This window comes from Atractosteus spatula, chromosome 2 (genome assembly GCF_055471065.1).
Source record: "Atractosteus spatula isolate fAtrSpa1 chromosome 2, fAtrSpa1.hap1, whole genome shotgun sequence".
Lineage (NCBI taxonomy): Eukaryota > Metazoa > Chordata > Actinopteri > Semionotiformes > Lepisosteidae > Atractosteus > Atractosteus spatula.
Window position 1 is genome coordinate 49,993,027 of NC_142707.1, and position 21,074 is coordinate 50,014,100.

Genomic DNA, 21,074 nt, shown 5'->3' on the forward strand with positions numbered 1-21,074 from the left:
TTGGAAAGCACTTTCAACCGTTTATTTACAAACTGTCTCTGTCTCCGCGACAGAAATGTGGTTTGAAAAAATGCCAGCTTTCTCCCTGAGCTTTACAGAAAAGGAAAAATAATGACAAATCCTACAGACTATAGCACAGAGAGAGAGAGAGAAAATATACAGTCTTGCTGTGTTCAGACAACCACAATGAAAACGTGACACATTTACACAGAAGGACAGAAAAGGACGGCGGTCAGTCTCAGGGGGCCTCCCAGGCCAGCAAAACATCAAAACCTGTTTCACCTGCCGCGGTCTCCCCCTCCCCCTCAGTCACCCCAACAGCCTCGCGCGCGCGCGCGCGCGCGCGCGCGATGGGGACAGGGCCCGCAGAGCCAGGGGCAGGGCGCTCCCGTTCTGCTTGAAATGGGCCGGAGAGACGGACTCGGCCTGACCAGGAGGCGGCGCCGTAGAGGCGGCCCGTGGCGTTGAGGTCGGGTCTTGCTCTGGAGCCCTGGTGGATCAGTCCACGTGTTGGCACGGTGCCGGGAAGAGCTCGGGACGGGCCTGGGAGAGACGCTCTCGCACGAACGACCTCACTGACGACTGCAGTCCATTTCCATGCCCCTTCAGTTCCCTCTCCAAGTCCCTGGGCTCCGGAGGGATCCACCCATCTCCAAGTCCAACCCTACCGCCGAGCTCCAGCTGGCGTGTGCGGCGGGCACTGGGCCCCGCACGGCTCGTCCTCCGCGATGGGAGAAGCTTGGTTTACCCACAGTTCCCTGCCCCCCAGCGAGAGAGGAGCGCTCTCACCCTGCTGGAGTTGGAGCACCAACGCCGAGAGACGTTGGGACAGGGCCCCAGCGGCGCGCGGCTCTGCGGCCTGACCGAACAGGAAGTGCTGGTTGGCTTCCCACGCCCGCCAAGCTCGACTGGCAGGAGGGCTGGAAACCGGCTGGCAGAGCACCGTTTCCGTCCTGCTCCGTCTCACCATGTCTCTGTTAAACTGGGGTCCTCAAGAGCCAGACACCTGCGGGGCAGGTCCACGGCCGGGACACAGGAAGTGGAACGACGCAGCATGCCGTGCACACAGGAACAGGCGGGAAAACGAGCACGGGGGGGGCGGCGGGCGACCGGGGGTTGTGCCGTCGCTGGACAGGAGAGAGGAGGAGCCCCCACCCCCACCGCTGTCCCGATGTCAGCTCGCTTCTGCGGCACCTGTCCCTCCGTCCTCTCGCCGTCAGCCAGAAACCCCCCGCCCCACCCCCCTGCGCTCGCCGTGGTTGGAAAAATAAAAAACCGGTACAAGAAAAACAATAACAGAAACCCCAACTCTCATGTTTTCCAGAGCAAAAAAAAAAAAAAAAAAGATCAGTCATTGCCCCAGACAAAGGTGGAAAGAGACAAAAACACACCGAGCCTGCCTCCTACACAGCCCTCCGCCGACAGGCAGGAAGGCCGATAGTGATCTGGCAGAGAGCGCTGTAAACAGAGCGGGCGTGCGGGTGCCTGTGTGCGTGTTGGGGGGGAGGGGGGAGGGGGGAGAGGGCTGTGTCTCTGTGTCCCCGAGAGCCCCACTCTAGTGCTGGAGGTCCTGGGCCGGGGGGCAGGGGCTCCCGCCCTCCTGGCTCATCTTCTCCTCTTCCTCCTCCTCCTCGCTGACCAGGAACTCCTCGGGGGGCCAGCGCAGCTCCCCGCTCTCCACCTCGCCCTCCGTGGGCTCCACCACGATGGACGGCAGCCGGTCCTTCAGCTTGCAGCAGCGCTCGAAGTCCGAGGGGTCGGGGAAGATCTGGGGAGAGAAGCCCGGGAGAGGGTGAGACTCCCCCTCCCCGCACCGGCGGCCGCCCGCCGCTCGCAGCCCCACCGCTGCTGACGAAGCGGCCGGCACCGCGGCACATACTTCAGCGCTATCAGGATCCTGGAGCCTATTTTTAAACCTCCATCTTCGAGTCCGGGCACGCAGCCCAGTGGAAACAAAGCATCAGGCTCCAGTCCCATCCGCCGTCCCTGGCACTGGGAGCAGAGACACCGCAGCTGTGGGGGGGGGGGGGGGGGGAGGGACATGGCCGAGCTCGGAGCCCTGGCGTCCTGCAGGGCTGCCCCCCGACCTCCGACCTCCGACCTCGCTCCTCCCGTCTCGAGAGCTTCACGAGATGTCGGAGCCAAAGCACGTTGAACCCCGTCCCATGTTTTGAAGAGAAAGCATGAGCAGAGAGCCGTCCGCACAGCTGGACAGCTGTGGCGGCTCCCCACTGGGAGAGCAGTGCGGGCAGGAACACGGCGAGCAGCTGCACAGCCCCGGGACGGCCGAGGAGAGCGCTCTCGCAGAGGGACGCCGGCAGACAGCAGCCAGACCGTGTGGGAATCATCACGGACTGACAGGGCCAGGAAGAGGGGCCAGGGGCGAGCCGGCTCGAGAGGAATGCGTGCTTGAACACGTTACTTTTTCAAACAAAGCAGAAAAACGGACAAGAGAGCGAAGGCAAGACTCTGGAGGAGGGGAGAAGCATCCGACCACATGGCTGCGTTTTTTCACCGTGTGCTGCAGCTGTGTTCTTCCATAAGCACATAAACACCGCACTAAGTACAGGCACAGTACAGAGGCACCCGGCACACTCGACAGGAAGTACAGTAGGAAAAAACAGGAGTGCAGTTGACCCAGTAAATCCCCATCACACAGATGAAAAGCTGTAGAAGAGATGGGTCTTTAAGGGAGTTTTGACAGTGTCAGCGGCAGAGCCATGGTCTGCGCCAGGCCCAGTCTGCCCTGAGATCTTCAGTCAGTCTCTATGAACATGCAACCAGCTGCTTCCATCACTCCAGCTGTGGTCAGTCAGGATGGGGGGGGGGGGGCGACTGTCTGTACACAACGGGGTGTGGGAGTATGAAACAAACCCCTCAGCCTGAAGCGGATATCCTGGTTTTTCAAGAAACAGCTGGATGAGACCCTGGGATCAATTAGCTATTCAAAGTCCCACTCCAGAAATCAGGAGCCCCCCCCCTCCCTACACGGGGCAGCTGGTTTAGCCCTGAAACACGAGGACCGTGAGAAGCCCTGCTAGCCCTTCACACTGGACTAGATGCGAATGAAATAAAAGCTGCCGCAGTCCACTTGACAGTACTGCCCTGGCTCTGCGAGGACGGCTCCGGCACCTTCCCTGGCGGTGAAGTGCTCTGTGCCAGTCCCCTTGCATGTTTCAGTGGTGGGGGGGGCGGGGTGATTATCGCCCTGCTGAGGAAGTGGCGAGGGGCTGGCGGCTGGCGCGGGCAGCTGCTGCGAGGCAGATTAGAAGCCTGTCAGCGGGCGGCTGGCGTGCTGGTTGGCGCTCCAGGGCCCTGCCCCTCTCTCCTCTTGCAGGCAGAGCGCGGGTCTCTGGGAGGAAGTGGTGCTGGTGCCATCCGGTCCGGTCCGAACGGCCCAGCTCGGCGGGGCCCCCCCGTCCTGCGATGGCCAGAAACCCACCGGCTTCCCGCTCTCGGCAGCAGAGGGAAGAGGGGGTGGAGAGGGCAGGGCCCCTGGCTGTCCAAGATCGCGCCGGTGGGAGCGTTCAGATCGCCCGCCCACAGAGCCCCGCGCCCCTCCGCCCGCTCAAGATCAAAGCCCCCTGCTCCCGTCACTCGCTGCCGGAAAATAAAGCCTTCCATTAGGCAACTTCCCGGCTGTGGATAGTCTTCCGAGAAAAAAAGGGGATTTCTAAAAATATTCTGTTTACATAATAATGGAGGGGCAGGGGGCTGGAGTGACCCGGTGCCCCAGGACAGGGAGAGAGGGCAGGACAGAGTCCCCCTGGGGCTCTGGCTCCCAGCCGGAGAGAGGAGCTCTCTCCTGTCCGGTACCGGTCAGCGTCATGCTCCTGCTCGAGTGCGTTCAAGCTGCTTCTGGCAAGGGCAGCGGACTCGCACGTCCCGTTCCGTGCGGAAGGGGCTTCCAGACTTCAGGAGCAAGCGGATACAAGCTCTGGAGTCGAGGGACTTAGTGAAAAGCCTGAGCAGAACCCATCCGTTGACGTCTTACTCTGACACGGATGAGCCTAACGGGCAAATTAGGCTGCACGTCATCGCGGGCTCATCCGATTAAAGGAGCTCAGCAGATCCTATCAGGGGCTGGGCACTGATCTGCCCACGCCAGCGGGGCAGGGCAAACAAGGCAACGCTCCATTCCAGCACACGCGCGCCCCCCCCCCCCCCGATTCTCAGTCAAGAGGAAAATACTCTCGCACCTCGGCTGGCACTGAGGGGGTGCGATTCGTGTGAACACAGTCCAGCAGTGCTGAGGAACGGGCTCCTCCGGCGCCAGCAGGACAGCCGGACTCCTGTGAGCTCCCTCTAGATCCGGAAGTGTGGGCTCACGTCTCCCCAGACTCCTTAAGGAGTGGTCCTGATTGATTAGGGGATGAGGTCAAGTCTAAAGAGGGTGTTAAGAACTGACACAGACCAGTCACAGAGGGCAGTGCCTCACTTGTCCTGTTCTCGTGAGCGCAAAGAGGGTCAGTGGCACAGTCGGGGCTTGAACCCGGAACCTGCCTCGCCCTCCGGACTGCACTCTTAAACCCGAGACGTGCGCAGACAGATGGCCAGGAACGGAGGCCTGCTTTTCTGGAAGCAAGGTGAAAGGGTCTCCAGCTTCTCGGCCAATGCAAGTCCAGCAAAGATAAATGGACAACAATAGCAGAGAAAACAAACAGGACAACAATATCTGCTCTTTGCTAGTTTCCAAAACAAGGCTGAAGAAAAGACAGCACAGCAGGCAGGCAGACAAGCTGCACGTACTCAGGGATTAAGCTGCTAACTTCCTGCCACCTGCTAATCTGCTTAGCGCCTGGTATCACCTGGCAGAGACCCCCCAGAGAGAGGCAACAGGCTCAGGACGCCAAATACACAGACTCCACAAAACAGGTACAGGAGAACTATGAACAAGAGGCCATTTGGTCCATCAGTCCTATTTGGTAGATAGTACTTAAACGATCCCAGGATCTCATCCAGCTGTTTCTTGAAAGAAACCAGGGTATCAGCTTCAACATGACTGGGCAGCTCATTCCACCAGCTCTGCGTAAAATGGCATGTCCTGTTCTTGGAGTGAAATACACTCCTTTCCAGCAGAAGCAAAGAATAGCGAATGAACAGGCTTAACACTGTTAATAACAGGGTGTGTCCCGCGGTCCAGACACAGGGGCTGCTGTGAGTGGCAACGGAAGAGGGAAAGGAGAACGCTTCTACCTGTCGAACATGAACAACTTGAAAGCATCTGCTGGAGCCGCGCGGGAAAGAAGCCAGAGGGGGGCTGAGGGCAGTGAGTTTGGGCCTGGGTGGGGCTGAGCTCATGCAGAGAGGGTTGGTTCTGGTCCTGGCCCTGCAGTGTCTTTGGGCCCGGGGTGGGGCTGAGCTCGTGCAGAGAGCAGTCGGTTCTGGGTCCTGGCCCTGTGCGTGTTTGGTACCAGGGGTCGCTCCAGTGGGAAGCGAGTGGAATGAGTGGAACGTGGGGAATGCGAGGCCAGCGAGATGGTGTGCGAGTGTGTGAGGGAGAGAGTGAGGACCTGTTGGCAGATGGATGACAGACACCAACGGAGAGGCAGCAGAACCTCTCTGGCACCTTGTACAGGACAGCCAGGGCAGCAGTGCCACTTCTGGGAAAGGAGGGGAATGTGTGTCTGCTCAGCAGGAGCCATTTAGAATGACAGCACTTCAACCACAGCCCCACTGATTCAGAAGCCATGTCCAGACCCACCCCAGGCAGGGACAGGCTCTCCCATACAAACTGGTACAGAGCCACACAAAATGGGAGTTCTGCTGAAGAACAGGGGGGTACAGACCATTTCTAACTTTCTTGCAATTCACAGCAACAGAGATGCGTGCAGAGATCAGGGCCATCAGCCTGGGCTCAGTCTGACGATCGGGACAGGTAGGGAGGGTGTCTCACTCACACACCTCAGCCCAGCAAACCCCTCCTGCAGCCCAACACAGTAGAGGCATCGCAGGTGTGAGCAAGCCCAAGCCGGTTCTGGAACAGGACCGGGACCGAAGAGGTGACCGGGTCTGGAGGGGAGAAGGACCCTACCTGGTAGGAGTGCCTGTCTTTTCCAGGGCTCAGCCGGATATCGTCCATGGGGGCGCTGGTCATCATCACCTCGGTCATCTCGCAGGAGGGCAGGAACGCGCAGCTGCGGGGCAGAGGGGGGGAGGGCGCAGTGAGACGGGACCCAGGAGAGAGCAGAGAGCGCTCTACAGAGCCCAGAGGGGCAGACGGACAGCAGCAGACACTTGATCTTCCAGTGTTGCCGTCCACGTCCCCGCTGCTCGGGAGGCGCTCTCGGATCTGGTGCAGTGCTCTCGCGTCGAGTGGGACCTCCGAGGCAGGGGTTAGCTCAATTACAGAAGAGCCACAGCAGGGGAAAACAAAAGACAGCGTCTTTCCGTCTTCAGCGAAGGCTGGAGTCTGAGGGCGCTGTCCTAGCTGTGCGCTGCTGCTGTACAGCACGGTAGCGCTGTGCGGCTGCGCTGGGCTGTGACGGGAACCCACATTTGAGGCTGCAGCACAGTCATTGTGAAAGTTGCTGTAGGCGTGCAGCGCAGTGCACAGCGCTGGATTCCTGCACACAGAGCGGGCCTCTCCAGCGGCACTGACCACGGCGCGCCAGCCCTGGCCTCACCGTCCCTCTCAGCCCAGCTCCACGCCGGACTGTCCCTATACCACGGCCTCGCTTTGACAACGCATTCCTTAGCGCTCCTCCGGGCCCTTCCCGTTCACTAGCACAGTCGACACTTGTGAACACCGCGGCGCCTGAGGCGGCACAGCGAGCGCGACGAAACAGAAAGGAAGACGAGAGGGAAAGTGAAACTGCCCTGCAGGCGTGCCCCGACTGTCCCCCCTGTGTGACACGGACGCAGAGGAGGGAGGGTGGGCGATCAGCCCCTCAGAGCCCAGCGAGCCTGGCCTCCTCACACACCCGCTCAGCCTCAGGGCTCGGTCTACAGGGGCCGTCAGTCCAGGAACCTGGCAGTGGCGTGGGGAAGGATCTCGGTGGCGGACCGGGGTCTCCGCCCCACCCGGTCACAACTGGGGCGGCCCCGCAGGGGGACGTGCTTCACCTGCACCGCGCGCAGGCAGCAGTGGGTCTCGAGCCGGCTGTGCCACACATTCCTGCTGTTCCGAGATGGGCTGCAAGATCATGAGAGGCTGGGGAAGGGTGCTGCTGTCCGTCTATAACGTGCCTGCAGCTGGAACGGCCTCCCTCGTGGACTCGTTTCCAGTCAAGCTGGAGAAAGTGCACATGCACAGACCACAGCCCCGCGGAGACCGAGCGCTGGCATCTACACCAGAACCAGAGAACCACCGAGGGAAATGCGCTTTTTAAAGAGTGTAGTCCAAATATAAATATAAACATTTCCATCACAATATAAAACCTCTCGTTTGCAGCTGGACCGCAAACAAGAACCCAACGCGCAACGGTAAGGGTTTCCTGTGCGCGGCACACAGACCAGCACTCCGTGTGCATGGAGAAGCCGTACATGACTACACCTGCCCTGCTCCGGGTCATCCCTCGAGGGAGCTTGTGTGGTGTGGGGTCATTGCCAGCCGACTGGGAAAATTAATGTTTGATAATTTCTTCACACACTATGCCAGCATCCCAACCCCACACACAGCACCATTCTGTACCAGCAGCCCCACTGGAGACACACAGCACCATTCTGCACCAGCAGCCCCACCGGAGACACACAGCACCATTCTGCACCAGCAGCCCCACCGGAGACACACAGCACCATTCTGCACCAGCAGCCCCACCTGGAGACACACAGCACCATTCTGTACCAGCAGCCCCACTGGAGACACACAGCACCATTCTGCACCAGCAGCCCCACTGGAGACACACAGCACCATTCTGCACCAGCAGCCCCACTGGAGACACACAGCACCATTCTGCACCAGCAGCCCCACCTGGAGACACACAGCACCATTCTGCACCAGCAGCCCCACCTGGAGACACACAGCACCATTCTGCACCACAGGGGGAGGAGTGAGAAAGTTTCACCAGATTAAATTAAAGGGGAACTTCTATTATTCTATTAACTAGAACCAGAGGCTTTGTTTTGATCAGTGCCGGGAAAAATCTGGATATTCAGATGAACGTCTTTCTTACATCGAAACAAAGATAAAATGTTGGCCTACTTCAGAGAGACAGTCTGATGTGAAAGAGGCAGAGGTCTTGTGGTTGGGTGGTGTCTGTACTCCCACTAGCTATCCAGAGTGGAAGAAATACTGCTAATTCACTGGTTTCGAGCACATCTTAAAGTATTTCCATTCTAATAACAGCCCTACAGAAACAAAAACACCCCTCAAACTGCACTTCCTGTGCTTCTGTCTGCATCAGCACAAGGAGCTACCAGTACCTGGAGCCCACAGCCCCCTGGGAAACAGAGGCAGGGAGGCTGCACTGGGGTTCGAGGCTGCAACAGCACAGGGTCTTTCCTGTTCTAAAACCTCGGAGTCCTTCGCTGGCCCTGTTTTCTGCCTGGAAGAAGCAAGAGGCTCCTGCCAGGCTTGTTGAACCAAGCTGTGATGGACCCTTCTTCCCCCTGCTGGGTTACTGGTGTTGGGCGCTGACTGTACTCGGAGACGAGCACAATGACACCCAACCCACACGAGAGGCAAAGAGCGATCTGCAACGCTGCTCCCCGTCAGCTCTGCACAGCCCGGAGCCAAGAGGAAATAACTCGGGAGAGAGAGAGAGAGACCTTAACAGCGTGACTATTTAAGAAACTTCCTTTAAGGATAAAGATAAACACACTATTGCCAGCCATATTTCTCCTCTGGATTCGTATAAACATCCTGCTCTGCTAAGAATAACAGAATAGAAAATAATAAAGGATGGAAAAAAGTCAGAGCATGGCCCTGCAGTTAAAACTGGAAGCCCAGAGCGTCTCGTTCAGGGACTGCAGCTCCCCCAGAAGGACCAGCTGCGTGCGGACATGAAGCAAGACCAGGGGCTCCAGCTCAGCCTGGCTCGGTGATTAGGGGTGCCCTCACCCCAGTGAACTCTGTGTCACAGGCAGACTCCCCAGGTAGCCCCAGTAGCCTCCTCCTGTTGGAGGCCTTTATGGTTCTGTGCTCTGGGCACCTACAGGAGCGCAGGAGGACCGCAGGCTGGCTCCAGTCTCCTCTGTAATGGACTTGTCAAGGAGGGGGGGAGGGCGCGGCACGCCTGCCCGGGAGGATGTAGCATCCCCAAAGCATCCTTAGAAACAGAAGCTTTTCATACTCCAGCAGGTTCTAGACAAATCACCAGTTAACACAATCCCTGCTGTGTGTGTGTGTGTGGGCGCAGGGAGTTAGAGTGTGTGCTGTCTGCCACACAAAGGAGCCGAAAGTCCCCTCTGCAGAGGGGAATCCCCTCCACATCAATCACCCAGCTCCGTCGCTGCTAGTGTCCCACAGCTCCCAGTCCGTGCTGCCCAGCACAGCCCTGGGTCGAACAGAATGAAAGCTAACTCTCGTTTTTACCAGCTGGTCCTCTGCAGCTCTCAAGAGCTCATGATGCTCACTGCCCCCGGGCCTCTTCAAACTCGGAGTGGCCCTGGACCGCCAGCGCAGGAAACAGCTGGCGCCCCCCTCTAGCCCCCCGCAGGCCCGTGGCCTCCTTCAGCGGGCGCTGAGGAACACGGCGCTGCTCGGGCTTCGCAGCAGGAAGGAGAAACCGTGCCGACCCTCACTCCCCCAGCGAGCAGGAAGCGCGCTTCCGGGTTTCTGGGCCCCGCTGATGAGAAGCGCTCGCACAGAACAACAAACAAGCCGCCGCGTTCTCGTCTCCAAGGCCGCAGGCCATCCTGAGCTCTCCGGGCTTAAAAACAGAGCTGCCGAAACGCGAGCTTACAGGGTCGAGGCCAGCTCCCACCCTGTCTGCACTGTCACTGTCCAGTCAACATCACCGACGCGTTCTCTGGAGAGCAAGACCACAATGAATTGGCATTAAAAATGTTCCTCACCCCAGTGTTCAGTACAGCCTTCCCATGCGACAGCTCTACAGACTTACAGCAGCAGCTTTGAGAGGCGAGGTTCAGAGCCCATCTAGAGCAGGGGCTCACCTGGCCTCCATCACAGCTGAGCTCTTCACTCACACGAACCCTTCACATGGATCCTCTCCAGGTTCCTCCGTGTTCACAGGCTGGTGGTTTGAAGTTGTTAAACGCACTGGCTAAACCGCACCTCCTGCGCATTAATGAACTGAAGATCTAATCTAAAAGCTTGTAATCAGGTCCACTGAGGGTTCAGTCATTTAACTGATGCACACGTAATGAGCCGGCCTGCTCCTCCAGGGCAGCCTGAGCCACAGACTGGGCCTGCTGTGGAGGAACAAACCAGCCTGCTCCTCCAGGGCACCCTGAGCCACAGACTGGGCCTGCTGTGGAGGAACGAGCCGGCCTGCTCCTCCAGGGCAGCCTGAGCCACAGACTGGGCCTGCTGTGGAGGAACGAGCCGGCCTGCTCCTACAGGCTGTCTGAGCCACAGACTGGGCCTGCTGTGGAGGAACGAGCCGGCCTGCTCCTACAGGCTGTCTGAGCCACAGACTGGGCCTGCTGTGGAGGAACGAGCCGGCCTGCTCCTACAGGCTGTCTGAGCCACAGACTGGGCCTGCTGTGGAGGAACGAGCCGGCCTGCTCCTACAGGCTGTCTGAGCCACAGACTGGGCCTGCTGTGGAGGAACGAGCCGGCCTGCTCCTATAGGCTGCCTGAGCCACAGACTGGGCCTGCTGTGGAGGAACGAGCCGGCCTGCTCCTCCAGGGCAGCCTGAGCCACAGACTGGGCCTGCTGTGGAGGAACGAGCCGGCCTGCTCCTCCAGGGCAGCCTGAGCCACAGACTGGGCCTGCTGTGGAGGAACGAGCCGGCCTGCTCCTCCAGGGCACCCTGAGCCACAGACTGGGCCTGCTGTGGAGGAACGAGCCGGCCTGCTCCTATAGGCTGCCTGAGCCACAGACTGGGCCTGCTGTGGAGGAATGAGCCGGCCTGCTCCTCCAGGGTAGCCTGAGCCACAGACTGGGCCTGCTGTGGAGGAACGAGCCGGCCTGCTCCTCCAGGGTAGCCTGAGCCACAGACTGGGCCTGCTGTGGAGGAACAAGCCGGCCTGCTCCTACAGGCTGCCTGAGCCACAGACTGGGCCTGCTGTGGAGGAACGAGCCGGCCTGCTCCTACAGGCTGCCTGAGCCACAGACTGGGCCTGCTGTGGAGGAACAAGCCGGCCTGCTCCTACAGGCTGTCTGAGCCACAGACTGGGCCTGCTGTGGAGGAACGAGCCGGCCTGCTCCTCCAGGGCAGCCTGAGCCACAGACTGGGCCTGCTGTGGAGGAACGAGCCGGCCTGCTCCTCCAGGGCAGCCTGAGCCACAGACTGGGCCTGCTGTGGAGGAACGAGCCGGCCTGCTCCTCCAGGGCAGCCTGAGCCACAGACTGGCCTGCTCCTCCTAGCTATGACCCCAGAAGCTGTGTTACTCATGTACTTTGCCCGATGGGTGACAGCTACAGAGTACCGACTGAAATCGCCAGCAGACTTGGCCTCACTAGCTGCCCAAGAGTCTCAAAGAGTTGAGCACATCAGCTCCTACAACCTCAGCCTTGTGGGAGATTCTTCAGGACTGTTTTGATCTAGAACATAAAGGTCACAATCAAAGGAGCCACTTGGCCCATCAGGCCAGCTTGGTAGTTAGTAGTTAGTTGATCCCAGGATCTCATGCAGCTACTTCTTCAAAGAAACCAGAGCATCAACTTCAACAACATGGCAGGGCAGCCTGTTCAACACTCCTGCTCCCTCTGTGTATAGACGTGCCGCCTGTCCTTAACTTTCAGTGCACTTCCTCACAGGTTCCACTTGTGTCCTCTGGTTCATGTTTCACTGTTAATTCTGAAGAAATGATCTGGGTTGACTTTTGTCTAAAAATGTTCAATGCTTGTATCAGGTCTCCTCACAGTCTTCTCTGCTCGAGACTAAAGATACTCAGTTCTTTCAGTCTGTCAGTGCAGGACAGTCTTTTAATATTTGTATCAAGTTCTTTCCCTGTGCTACCAGAACCCAGGACCTGCAGGCCTGCACAGCCTCACTGTCCTACCAGAACTCAAGGCTGTGGGCCTGGACTGCCTCACAGTGCACAGGCACACACAATATCTCACCACCAGCAGCTGCACCCTGTACAAACAGCACACTAACCAGACCAGGCTACTGGAAACCCCAGTTCTCTAATGACTAAGAATTACAGTTTTAATTAGCAACGAGCTAGTGAGCTGAAACTGAACAGGAGCTGTAATGGCAGGCCTGTACTGAGTAAGTGCAGACGCAGGAGATCTCGGACTGCCCCAGTGCAGGGCAGGGCCTCTTCTACAGCCAGCCACAGCAGAAGACTTTACTGCACGGCACTCTCTAACCGCAGGGCTCGGGTTCGAGCACCGCAACACACAGACTGCAGCTCAACCAGCAGGACAGTCAGGGACACGCCTGGAGCTGGCCTCTGCAGTGGAGACACTGGCCCTCTGGGCTTTAACGAGTGCCAGTCCCCTGTGCTGCCCCTGGGCACAGTGGTGCCATCCTGCTGTGACCCCTGACGGGGGCTGGGCTGACCCCAGGGAACAGGGGCACTATGAAATCCCACTGAGACAAGAGGGGCAAATGAGCACTGTGAGAACACATGCATGGTGTCAGCACTGTGCACCAGGACAAGAGTGAAACAGCCCCCCACACACACCGTGACCCTGAAACAGGCACCGAGAGCCCCACACACACACCGTGACCCTGAAACAGGCACCGGGAGCCCCACACACACACACTGTGATCCTGAAACAGGCACCGGGAGCCCCACACACACACACTGTGACCATGAAACAGGCACCGGGAGCCCCACACACACACACTGTGACCATGAAACAGGCACCGGGAGCCCCACACACACACACTGTGACCATGAAACAGGCACCGGGAGCCCCACACACACACACTGTGACCATGAAACAGGCACCGGGAGCCCCACACACACACACTGTGACCATGAAACAGGCACCGGGAGCCCCACACACACACACTGTGACCCTGAAACAGGCACCAGGAGCCCCACACACACACCGTGACCCTGAAACAGGCACCAGGAGCCCCACACACACACCGTGACCCTGAAATAGGCACCGGGAGCCCCACACACACACACCGTGACCCTGAAACAGGCACTGGGAGCCCCCCACACAAACTGTGACCCTGAAACAGGCACCGGGAGCCCCACACACACACACTGTGACCCTGAAACAGGCACCAGGAGCCCCACACACACACACTGTGACCCTGAAACAGGCACCAGGAGCCCCACACATTGTTCATTGACACTGGTTAGCAGAGCTCGACTTTAACCCAACGCTTCAATTCGCCGTCTCCTGCGACAGCGCTGCGAGGTGACTAGTTACTGAAAGCCAGCCATTTTTCACGAACACCTAAACATTACAGTAAACACGCGAACAGCGCTCTCCAGGCACCCACGGAGCCCTGAAACTCGTCCCACGAACGTCTGGGATGATTGCTCGTGCACACAGTAGGAAAAAAACAGTGCCGTCGGTAAAACACTTTCAAATCAAAGGCGCTGTTATTTTTTCCATTTGCTGTGGAAAGGGACTCCACTCGTCTCCTGCGCGATTTCTTGAGAACTCGCAGCGAGAACTGCAGGGGGGGACAGAGGCTCCGGGCTGACCTGGGGCAGGAGCGCTTTGCCGATCACCGCTATGCGCAGAAAACGGCAGATTCCCCGCCGCTCTCCCACAGCGCCGCGGCGGGCGTGAGATTCGCCGGACAGCCTCACCGGAGGCTCGGTGCATCGTGCCTCCCCAGCCCGGTGGGCATCTGGCTAGGTCTCGCACCAGGGCTCTCCGACAAAATCCAGCAGAGACACAGCCGGACCCCCGTCTTAGAAATTAATGAGGACCTGCCGGTACACGAGTGGACACCCCAACGCGCAAAGCCCACGCTAAATCTGCACCTTCCCGCCGGCCAGGAGCTCCGGGGCTCCTACAGTCAGAGGTCACCCCGAGGACAAACTCGCGCTACCCAGGTGGGCGCTCTGTCCACCTCCAGCCCGCTGCAGGCTGAGATTTCAAACACCTCTCCCAGCTCTCCCCCCGCGCAGGACACCGGGGGCCCGAGGAAGAGGGGGAGACAGGTAACCGAGGCTGAGAGGGGGGTGAGACAGAGAGACGGGCAAGGGTGGAAGGAGACAGGGAGAGGGGCAGAAAGAAGACGGTACTTACCAGTTTACCTGGGGGTAGCACACAGACATGAATTCACACCTGCGGATGGGGCGAAAGAACACGGTGATGGGAGAAATGATTTCTCAGCTCGCTTCTCTCCTGACACACGTCCACGGCTGTGAGGAACTACAGCCCGGCACTGCCGGTGACGCACAACATCAGCAAAAACAGAAAGTTATAATAACAAAAAAAAAGTCCCGTTGCCGCTGACGTCCGCTATACCTCCACTTCCTAATACTGCTCTCAGTGTCTGAACCGCTGACAGGCGGCTGCCTCCGTTTATATAGTGGGGGCGTGTCCTTCTCCTGCAGCCACTCCCGTCTCAGCCAGGGCCTGAAATTCCTCAATGGCAACACTCGCGCGGAGCGCCAGCTCACGCACCGCCTCTGACCAATCACGGGCGAGCAGATCCCGATTCATTGAGGAAAAAAAAAGCGCTTGAAAGCCACAGGCAGGCACTGCGACACGCGCGCCACACCCGCGCTGAGACACGGAGAGACACACACACGTACTGTACACATTATCCACACTGCCCGCAACAGATCTGAAGACACAGTAATGCGCACAGTCACAGCATGCAAGACAGAGGTACAATTACCGTTCTCACACTGCTACACAAAGAGACGGTGCAACACCAGCGTCATGTTGTGATGTGCCATTGAAGTCACAAAGGTATTAATTACTGCAAGATGAGGCAGGGGATCTGGGAGAGAGGACGTCATTTTCTTTACCTTACCAGTGTGGATGTTCGGGCCGGCCCGTCCCTAAACTTCCTCCAGTTCCTTCCTGGCCTGTCCGGGATGCTGGTTCACAGGGGGACTCGGCCACAGTCCAGGATCGCTGGTGTCCTTCTGCCAAGGCCAGTCCAGCTCTCCTGTGATTGTTCTGCGGTCCTCAAGGCAACATTTCCACCTGGAGGGCTCTCTGTCAGGGAAAATCTGCGCCTCTGTGCTTGATTTCACTTCTGATTCATCTTCTCCCGATCTCTGCTCCTGCTGGGCCCGTCAGTCCCCTGAAATACTCTCGTGAGTTGGGCTTGTCTGTAGCTTTTAAATTACTCCCCTCCCTATCACATCAGTTCAATAATAATAATTATTATCAACCCAAACTGCTTGACATACAGGAGGGGACCCACTTCACCCCCCACACAGCAGCCATTCTGTACCAGCTGCCCCACCAGGATCACAAACACACAGTGGAGGGTCAGTGTGTCTGCAGGGTGTCCAGTCCTGGTCCTGGGGGGTCAGTGTGTCTGCAGGGTGTCCAGTCCTAGTCCTGGGGGGTCAGTGTGTCTGCAGGGTGTCCAGTCCTGGAGGGTCAGTGTGTCTGTAAGGTGTCCAGTCCTGGTCCTGGAGGGTCAGTGTGTCTGCAGGGTGTCCAGTCCTAGTCCTGGGGGGTCAGTGTGTCTGCAGGGTGTCCAGTCCTGGTCCTGCAGGGTCAGTGTATCTGCAGGGTGTCCAGTCCTGGAGGGTCAGTGTGTCTGCAGGGTGTCCAGTCCTGGTCCTGGAGAGTCAGTGTGTCTGCAGGGTGTCCAGTCCTGGTCCTGGAGGGTCAGTGTGTCTGCAGGGTGTCCAGTCCTTGAGGGTCACTGTGTCTGCAGGGTGTCCAGTCCTGGTCCTGGAGGGTCAGTGTGTCTGCAGGGAATCCAGTCCTGGAGGGTCAGTGTGTCTGCAGGGTGTCCAGTCCTGGAGGGTCAGTGTGTCTGCAGGGTGTCCAGTCCTGGTCCTGGAGGGTCAGTGTGTCTGCAGGGTGTCCAGTCCTGGTCCTGCAGAGCTGATGAGTCTCTTCAAAGCAACACTAGAACAACTGGTCAGCAAATACACCTGCCGTCCGGTACTGGACTGGACACCCTACTCCACTCGGGACTCCATGATCTGTCACTTGGCTGGGTGGGAATCACAGGACCCCCTCAGTGGCACCCAGGAGCTGCTGGTGTGGTTTTCCAGCGCTTGAAGTAATCTTCATGCCTGAATGCCCACTGCAGGTCTCCCGCATGTCTTTCCTCAGAGACTGGATGTCACGATCGCTACTCCTCCTCTTAAGGGCACTCCAGCCCTTCCTTGTTCTGCCCCATTACCTGCACCTGTTTCTGATTTCCGTTTTTTTCCCCAGTGTTTCTTCACAATTCCGGATCGGGTCGTCTGCATAGGGCCCGGAAAGAACTGTTCGTGACACTGGAGGTGTGTCGAGGCCCGAGGAAGCCGGCTGTCAGCATCCCAGATGTTAATCCAGAAGAGTAAGATTTGTGGCCTCCAATCTTGTAGTTTTTATTCCAACACAGTTCTGAAAGGCTGAATGGAACCATGCTGGGTTAATACTCTCTTCTGTGGACATCTATCAAACCAGGAGTAGAGGTCAAGAACTCTGTACTGTATATCCTGGATACGCTACCTCTGGTTTCTTACACTTTACTGCCCTCATGTGGAAAGGAGGGGATAGCAGCAAGGATGCAGAAGCCATGGATGGGAAAGCTGAGACACAAATATGTAACAAACACCCACAAGAGATCTTTCAGGAAGTCTACAGTCCTGTTACAACAGGAGCTACAGTCCCAGTACAGTAGAACAGTCCTGTTACAATAGGAGCTACAGTCCCAGTGCAGTAGAACAGTCCTGTTACAATAGGAGCTACAGTCCCAGTACAGTAGAACAGTCCTGTTACAATAGGAGCTACAGTCCCAGTACAGTAGAACAGTCCTGTTAAAATAGGGGCTACAGTCCCAGTGCAGTAGAACAGTCCTGTTACAACAGGGGCTACAGTCCCAGTACAGTAGAACAGTCCTGTTACAATAGGAGCTACAGTCCCAGTGCAGTAGAACAGTCCTGTTACAATAGGAGCTACAGTCCCAGTACAGTAGAACAGTCCTGTTACAATAGGAGCTACAGTCCCAGTGCAGTAGAACAGTCCTGTTACAATAGGAGTTACAGTCCCAGTGCAGTAGATCAGTCCTGTTACAATAGGAGCTACAGTCCCAGTACAGTAGAACAGTCCTGTTACAATAGGAGCTACAGTCCCAGTAAAGTAGAACAGTCCTGTTACAATAGGATCTACAGTCCCAGTACAGTAGAACAGTCCTGTTACAATAGGGGCTACAGTCCCAGTGCAGTAGAACAGTCCTGTTACAATAGGAGCTACAGTCCCAGTACAGTAGAACAGTCCTGTTACAATATGGGCTACAGTCCCAGTACAGTAGAACAGTCCTGTTACAGTGTTATAGAAGTTTATAGAAGAAGAAACGATTAAGAGTTTTGAAAGAAAATGGCTAGAATCCTTCAGTGAATGCATAATAACTAAATCAAGAGAAAATTACATTTAATACAACAAATCGAACTTTGTACTGCTTATGTAGCAGTGTCTGTCTCCCTCTGCTGGAGATGCCTTAATTTTACAGCTAGAGAAGAGTAATTAAAAATTCATCTCCAAAGGAGTGGTCAAAATACACTGGAAACAGCTCAGAGTCACAGCCTCACAGAGAACTGGTCAGTGCCCACTGGACATGGTACACAGTGCAGAGTCACAGAGCTCCAGTGTAGTGGTCAGTACATACTGGACACACAGCACAGTCCCAGAGCTCCAGAGGATTGGTCAGTGCTCACTGGACATAGTGTAGAGTCACAGAGCTCCATTATAGTGGTCAGTACATACTGGACACACAGCACAGTCCCAGAGCTCCAGAGGACTGGTCAGTACTCCTAGGATCAATGCCAGACTGTGTGGAGGAAGTTTAAATTTCACATGATAATATCTTCTTTGACACAACAAACCTTGATCTTGCAGCAGAAGACAGAATTATAATTGATCTCTGATGGAGTGACCCTTTAGCACACTTCTAACACTGTGCCTAGGACAGCATTGGCCACTGTGTAGTGTACCTGTTTCTCTGAGGTCTGGCTTCCTTCTGGAACACCATATCTCCAGATAGTCAGTCAGCGCCCAGCCCTGACAGTACTGCTCCAGCAGGTCTGTGGGCGACAGCAGGACCAGGGCATCCTCATAGAGCAGGAACTTGATCTTTGTGTCATGCAGTATGAGACCAGGAGCTGCAGACTGTTCCATCATCTCTGTTAATGAGATACTGTAGATATTGAAAAGGGTTGTTACTGATATTGATATCAACAGATATTGAACCCCACACCCTGAGTGGAGAGCTCTCTTCTCTTGTATCCAATCTTCTCTGTGCCCTGTGCGTCTCTCCTCGCCCTCGTGCCCTGTCCACGCTCCAGCAGCGAGGCCCGGTGTGGGCGGGGTCTCTCGGCTGCAGTGTTTGGGCTGTCACCATGGTGACAGCCAGCGTAGCTCCTCCCAGCTGGGAGAGCAGTGCTGAGAGAGCTGTTTGACAGACAGCTCGCAGTACCTCTGGAGTGCTGGACACTGCTGGAGCCTGCTGGAGCCTGCTGGACACTGCTGGACCTGAACGGACAGAGAGGTACTGTACGCTGACCCTCATCTTGCAGGCTCTGTTACAGGTACTGTAGGTTACAGGCAGGTACAAATTTGTATATGTGACCACATACAGAAAACACTACTATTAATTCAGATAACCATTTATCTGGCTAATGGTTTCATCTAAAGCAATGTTTTACTTTATAGTACACAAAGAAACAGTATAACACATTACTATTATTATTATACAGACTGTTGTACTTATACAGTTCCACTGTGCTGTATTCCCTTTTGTAACACTGTTCTACTGCACTGGGACTGTAGCTCCTATTGTAACAGGACTGTTCTACTGTACTGGGACTGTAGCCCCTATTGTAACAGGACTGTTCTACTGTACTGGGACTGTAGCTCCTATTGTAACAGGACTGTTCTACTGTACTGGGACTGTAGCTCCTATTGTAACAGGACTGTTCTACTGCACTGGGACAATAAGATTGTTAGGGAGCCCATAGAGTAAAGGGTTGCGGAGTTGTGATCTTGTGGCAAGCCTTAATGTTCTAAATGCATGAACCAAGCACATTAAGACATTGATAGAAATTGCCTAATGCGGACAATATTTCTAAGGTGAATAAAGATCTCAAGCCTTAATCAAATTTTTCACATGGGGCTCAAAATACAGGAGAAGATTCCCAGTTTCCTGACTAAGAATGATTATAACTTACAATGGCTGACTCATGAAAGGTGAAGCTTCTCACAATTACCGTGAAACCCTCCAGCTTTTCCGGCTGACTTTTGCCACACACCAGTACAATTTCAGTTTTGTCACTTTATTTAGCTTGAGGGAATTTGATGTCAACCAGAGCTTGATGTCAAGCAGGCAAGAGATGAGTGATGGAAGAGAGAGATTAGAGGGGGCAGTTCTAACATAATTCTGAGTATCATCTGTGGGGGGGGGGGGTTAATGAGCTTGTTAGAAGCAGAGAAGATCACTCTGATCATGAGCCCCTAGCCCAGAGAAGATCTGGCAGAGGCTGGAGCAGCTCTATAGACTTGCAGGTGTTCATTATAAACCTGTGTGTGCTGAGTGTAGACTAGAGGTTTCACTTAAGTGCTCCAGACACTATCCAGTTACTTTCACAGAGCAAGGTTGAGGTGGAGAGGAGAGTGTGAAGGAGACTACAGTAAGTGAGTTTTAATGGGGTCGAGTTTCTCCAACTTACTAGACAGCCCAGTATCTAAAGTACTGACGAGGTCAGCTGTCGAAGGTGACCAGTCTTGAACAAAGAGAGAACTAAGCACAGAGTTTGAGAAATCAGTGAGGTTCACATATTTCAGAGTTCTAAAACAAGTTGTGTGTTTACGTCTCACTGAAGAAAGAGGAATACGGACATCAAATAACATAGCTTCGTGATCAGAAAGGTGTAGGTCAGTGCCATGGATATCACAATTTGTTTGAGTCATTCTGGCCAGAAGCACAACTCAGATCTGAGGTGTGACAGATGTGGATGGGAGTGTTAACCAGATTGAGTGAGATCTCCAAACAAATCAGAAGCAAATGTACAGTTCCAGGAGACAACATGGATATTAAAATCACCAAGCATTAATACTGGACAGGTCATTGTTAATTAGTGTGTCCAGTAGTTGCGATAATTCAGATCAAACCACAGGGCGAGAATTAGGAGCCCGGTAAATAAGGAAAATCGACAAGGGGGTGCAGCCACAGAGTTTCAGTTCAAGGTATTCAAAGGAGATTAAACAGAATGAATAGCTCCTCGATAATTCTATCCTTCCTATAGACTACAGCCAAACCAGCAGCGCGACCAGTGGAGCAGGGTTTCCTACATACTGTAAGTGAGACCCGAGGGAGCAGTTTGATTGAGTAGCTCCTTTGGTTGTTGCCAGGTCTCAGTGAGGCACAGAATATCAGCACGTCTATCAGTGATGACATCATTTAGTGGTTCGGAGGTCCGATTCAGAGAAGGCGTTTTTAAAAGTGCAAGTCTAATGTCATGCAGATTTATTGGAACAAAAAGGGGATTCCCCAGAAGACGTGGCACCCTCAGAGTGGGAACACAATGGCTTTTATTCTCTGTTATCTTAGTTAATAGGCAACATGGGCTAAGAAGGTCCTGCCTAATCAACGTCTGAGAATAGAAGTCAAGCAGTAACACTAACATGTACCCACAGGTATTATTCCGAATTTATTAAGGCTTTTGATTATGTTCTCCATTAAAAATTAATCCTCACATTACAGGCAGAAAGCGTTCAGGGAAATGTGCATTGAGACCGTCTTCGAACAGTTATTCAAGACAGGGCTCGTACCAGGGACTGGAGAGCTGCTAGGGTAGAGCTCATCCTCAAGAAGAGTGACAACACCGACTCAAGTAGTAATAGACCAATAACTCTGACTTCTGTTACATGACAGTCACTCAAGCCAGGGCTCGTACC

General features: G+C 55.5%; 1 protein-coding gene across 1 annotated transcript; it reads right to left on the minus strand.

The window, feature by feature from the left end:
* lbh (LBH regulator of WNT signaling pathway) lies at nt 1-14,500 on the minus strand. Its single transcript, XM_088909671.1, has 3 exons — nt 14,244-14,500; nt 6,035-6,137; nt 1-1,768 (listed from the first exon to the last, which is right to left on the minus strand). The coding sequence occupies exons 1-3, from the start codon at nt 14,270-14,272 to the stop codon at nt 1,556-1,558; spliced, it is 345 nt and encodes a 114-aa protein (XP_088765797.1). The 5' UTR covers nt 14,273-14,500; the 3' UTR covers nt 1-1,555.
* Between the last annotated feature and the right edge of the window lie 6,574 nt (nt 14,501-21,074).

What these genes read in the sequence shown, in the direction of transcription:
- lbh (XM_088909671.1), bottom strand. Translation starts at nt 14,272, where the DNA reads ATGTCTGTGTGCTACCCCCAGGTAAACTG. An exon ending in TGCTACCCCCAGGTAAACTG is followed by an intron (nt 6,138 to 14,243) that starts GTAAGTACCGTC and finishes TCTGCCCCGCAG; the next exon opens with CTGCGCGTTCCTGCCCTCCT. An exon ending in AAGACAGGCACTCCTACCAG is followed by an intron (nt 1,769 to 6,034) that starts GTAGGGTCCTTC and finishes TTCTCTCCCCAG; the next exon opens with ATCTTCCCCGACCCCTCGGA.